Genomic DNA, 5,000 nt, shown 5'->3' on the forward strand with positions numbered 1-5,000 from the left:
TCCCCAACCTTTTTGTAGCTGCGGACCGGTCAACGCTTGAAAATTTGTCCCACAGACCGGTGGGGGGTGGGGGTGGGGGGGGGGGTTGTATTTAAAAAAAAAAAAAAAAAAAAAAAAAAAAATTTTTTGTTACATAAATAAATACAATCATGTGTGCTTATGGACTGTATCCCTGCAGACTGTATTGATCTATATTGATATATAATGTATATATTGTGTTTTTTATGTTGATTTCATTAAAAAAATAAAAATAAAAAAATATTTTTTTTTTTTTATTTTTTTTTTTTACATAAATAAATACAATCATGTGTGCTTACAGACTGTATCCCTGCAGACTGTATTGATCTATATTGATATATAATGTATATATTGTGTTTTTTATGTTGATTTCATTAAAAAAAAAAAAAAAAAAAAAAAATTTTTTTTTTTTTTACATAAATAAATACAATCATGTGTGCTTACAGACTGTATCCCTGCAGACTGTATTGGTCTATATTGATATATAATGTATATATTGTGTTTTTTATGTTGATTTCATTTAAAAAAAAAAAAAAAAAAAAAAAATTTTTTTTTTTTTTACATAAATAAATACAATCATGTGTGCTTACAGACTGTATCCCTGCAGACTGTATTGGTCTATATTGATATATAATGTATATATTGTGTTTTTTATGTTGATTTCATTTAAAAAAAAAATTAATTTTTTTTTTTTTTTTTACATAAATAAATACAATCATGTGTGCTTACAGACTGTATCCCTGCAGACTGTATTGATCTATATTCATATATAATGTATATATTGTGTTTTTTATGTTGATTTCATTAAAAAAAAAAAAAAAAATTAAATTTCTTGTGCGGCCTGGTACCAATCGGTCCGCGGACCGGTACCGGGCCACGGCCCGGTGGTTGGGGACCACTGCAGTAGAGGATCCGTCGCTCTCACAGGTTATTTTCTCACTATTGCGACATTTATCCTGCAGCTGAAGCTCATTTGCATAAAGCTGAGGGGATCTTTATCAGAGTGCAGATATGACCTAAAACCCACCTCAAAAAAACCCCCCAAATAAAACCCCAAGCCTCTGAGAGTGAAGATAAGCGGTGCCAACTCACTTGACACCGGCACAGGTGCTGAGGCTGACGTCCGAGTTGGCGTGATGTTCCACCTCGCCGTGGTAGTAGCAGTTCGCCTGTGTGGGACGGCGAGTGTGAAAAATGAGCTTATTAACTGCAGGGGGGCGAGATTAGCATGAACCATTAGCACTCGTCACAACCCGCCCGCTGAAACCTGCGCCCGTGTTTCCTATCACGGGCGCCGCATGAGGCCCGATTCCACAGACCACCTGTCAAGTTGCGAGGGAAGGGAAATTAATTAACCGCCTGTTTGTTTGATGTTGGAAGGAAGTGGCTGCTTTGTAGTCAAAACAAACCGCCATTGCTCCTCCCACACTCAAAACACTGTAATGCAGCATGCATAGGGATGATACTCGAAACCGGTTTTCCCGGTTGTTTGATAAGAAAAGAACCGAGTCCTCGGACTCGAATCCCTTTTTGAGAACCGGTACCCGTTATCAAGACCACTATAGTAAAGGAAAAGAGTTGATTCTTTATTTGAATCCCGTCCCGACCAGAAATGCTCCGTGGGACATCACAATAAATGACGTCACGTAGCTCAGTCATTAGGCGCAGATAGCGAAAGCAGGAAAACAATGGACGGGAAAAAGCGCTCCAAAGTGTAATAAAGTTCAAAACAAAAGCTATAATCCATCGAATAACTTTACTGAGAGATTTGAGCAGGGTACAAACACATGACCAACACTTTTACCACCAACCGGAAACATAGCAACCAGGCTAGCAACGCACCTCCTTTACGGCAGCTGTCGCAACGTTCTTAAAGCAACCGCAGCACATACATATATATACAACACTGCAGCACATACATATATATACAACACTGCAGCACATACATATATATACAACACTGCAGCACATACATATATATACAACACTGCAGCACATACATATATATACAACATATCTCCCTTTTTGAACTTGTGTTTTTCTTTCCTTGTAAACAAAACAAAATCACACTGTATATGTGTTGTCTGTCTAATTATAAATAATGCAGACGAGGCGTGTTGGCTGACTTCTTGACGTTTACTTTCACAGCGTGGCAACATGCAACACTTTTCGGGGCTACCGCGCATGCTCGTAACTCCCGTTGCATGCTGGGTAGTGTAGTTGTTATATTCTCTAGCTCATAACATTTTTCCCCCTATAAAGAAATAATGTTAACTCAATAAAGTGTATTTCTTTTTTTAGCTTTAACTTTTCATTTTTAGCATTGTAACCACATTTGCAAACAACTTTTCTCTTCATAGAATTTTCTTTCAATAAAGAAATAAAGTGCAAACATGTCAAAGCATCATAACAAACAGTTATGTTCCAATAGCAGCAGAAGTGCACTTTTTGGAGAGCTGTATTATTTCCAGTTTTGTGCCCAAGGGACTGATTTTATTTAACACTATATTATTATTTATACACCTATAGTGATCACAGAGACAGGTTGTTTTTGTGTTACTGTATATATTTGTTTCTCTGAAAAATCCCACTTAATATACTTTGATAACAACAGTCAATATTTATTTATTTTATTTTTTTAGGTGGGTAACAGTCAATATTTATTTATTTATTAGATTTTATTTTTTCATTATATAATAAAAGTGAGCTTTTGTTAAACCAAATATTGTGTGTTTTTTTCCATATACAACAACCTATCTGGACTCCATAAGAGAATCGATAAGGAATCGGTTCGATAAGAGGATTCGATAATAGGCTCGAACTCGAGATTTCCTTATCAAACATCATCCCTAAGCATGCATGTTGCAGTTACTGCATACACACTATTAGGGTTGGGTATCGAGTATCGATTGGACCCGGGACTAACTTTTCCGATCGTTCAAAAGTTTAAATTTCGATTCCTATTTTCGATACCCAGTCCACCGACCGGAAAAAAATATGTCCGCCGAACCGGAAGAAGAAGCCGCTGAACACCAACGAAGAAGCGCCCACCGCCGGAAGTGTTAGCATAGCCGAGCGAGTCAGTCAAGCTCAAGCATGGATAGCGGGCGTCGGCGGTCGAAGGTGTGGCTTTACTTTACAAAAAAAAAAAGAAATAACCGCGAAATAACAGAGCTCCATGTCCACCGAGAAACGAGTGGAGAGAGAGCTGCAGATGTACCAGAACGTTCCACCGATACTTATGTCTGACGACCTTGCTACATGGTGGTGGTCCGGTGGAACCAACAAAAGACTTATCCTTTGCTGTCAGATCTCGCTTTCTCCTATTTATGCGTTCAAGCTTCTTCCACACCCAGCGAACGTGTATTTTCCACAGCAGGAGACACTATCTGTCCAGAACGCTCACGCATCCTGCCTGAGAAGGCGGATATGCTCATTTTCCTAAACAAGAACTGTCTCTGATTTTATACTGTACCTGCTGCTAATCTGGACTGGCTTTTGCAAGTTGTTTCTTATTGTTTATTTGCTTTTCTGCACCAGGTTAGCCCATCAGTGGGAGCACGGTAACATTTTTAAGTACCTGCAGCATCATACACTTGTGTGTGTAAATGTGTTTTCATGAGGTTTCCTGCAGCATCATACACTTGTGTGTGTAAATGTGTTTTCATGAGGTTTCCTGCAGCATCATACACTTGTGTGTGTAAATGTGTTTTCATGAGGTTTCCTGCAGCATCATACACTTATGTGTAAAGGTGTTTTCATGAGGTTTCCTGCAGCATCATACACTTATGTGTAAAGGTGTTTTCATGAGGTTTCCTGCAGCATCATACACTTATGTGTAAAGGTGTTTTCATGAGGTTTCCTGCAGCATCATACACTTGTGTGTGTAAATGTGTTTTCATGAGGTTTCCTGCAGCATCATACACTTATGTGTAAATGTGTTTTCATGAGGTTTCCTGCAGCATCATACACTTATTCATCCTCTACTCAAAAGACCTAACCTCGATCCTGATCTCCTGGTAAACTACCGGCCGGTCTCCCACCTTCAGTTTATCTCGAAAATCCTTGAAAAAATTGTCGCACAGCAGCTAAATGAACACTTAGCGTCTAACAATCTCTGTGAACCTTTTCAATCCGGTTTCAGGGCAAATCACTCTACGGAGACAGCCCTCGCAAAAATGACTAATGATCTATTGCTAACGATGGATTCTGATGCGTCATCTATGTTGCTGCTTCTTGATCTTAGCGCCGCTTTCGATACTGTTTATCATTTATTAGAGCGTATCAAAACGCGTATTGGGATGTCAGACTTAGCCTTGTCTTGGTTTAACTCTTATCTTACTGACAGGATGCAGTGCGTCTCCCATAACAATGTGACCTCGGACTATGTTAAGGTAACGTGCGGAGTTCCCCAGGGTTCGGTTCTTGGCCCTGCACTCTTTAGTATTTACATGCTGCCGCTAGGTGACATCATACGCAAATACGGCGTTAGCTTTCACTGTTATGCTGATGACACCCAACTCTACATGCCCCTAAAGCTGACCAACACGCCGGACTGTAGTCAGCTGGAGGCGTGTCTTAATGAAATTAAACAATGGATGTCCGCTAACTTTTTGCAACTCAACGCTAAGAAAACGGAAATGCTGATTATCGGTCCTGCTAGACACCAACATCTATTTAATAATACCACCTTAACATTTGACAACCAAACAATTACACAAGGAGACTCGGTAAAGAATCTGGGTATTATCTTCCACCCAACTCTCTCCTTTGAGTCACACATTAAGAGTGTTACTAAAACAACTCTCTCGTTTGAGTCACACATTAAGAGTGTTACTAAAACGGCCTTCTTTCATCTCCGTAATATCGCTAAAATTCGTCCCATTTTGTCCACTAGCGACGCTGAGATCATTATTCATGCGTTCGTTACGTCTCGTCTCGATTACTGTAACGTATTATTTTCGGCCCTCCCTATGTCTAGC

At 39.3% G+C, this 5,000-nt stretch overlaps 1 protein-coding gene across 3 annotated transcripts in view; it reads right to left on the bottom strand.

The window, feature by feature from the left end:
* Positions 1 to 5,000, bottom strand: part of LOC133655326 (disintegrin and metalloproteinase domain-containing protein 12-like) — a 221,493-nt gene that overhangs the window by 78,639 nt on the left and 137,854 nt on the right. For all 3 annotated transcript variants that reach the window (XR_009826981.1, XM_062055353.1, XM_062055354.1), the window contains one exon: positions 1,111 to 1,187. Coding sequence is in view for 2 of the 3 variants with exons in the window: in XM_062055353.1 (XP_061911337.1) it covers positions 1,111 to 1,187 (77 nt within the window). In the remaining variant the exon portion in view is untranslated. The remainder of the gene's footprint in view (positions 1 to 1,110; positions 1,188 to 5,000) is intronic.

This window comes from Entelurus aequoreus, linkage group LG08, assembly GCF_033978785.1.
Source record: "Entelurus aequoreus isolate RoL-2023_Sb linkage group LG08, RoL_Eaeq_v1.1, whole genome shotgun sequence".
In the NCBI taxonomy this organism is placed as follows: Eukaryota; Metazoa; Chordata; class Actinopteri; order Syngnathiformes; family Syngnathidae; genus Entelurus; species Entelurus aequoreus.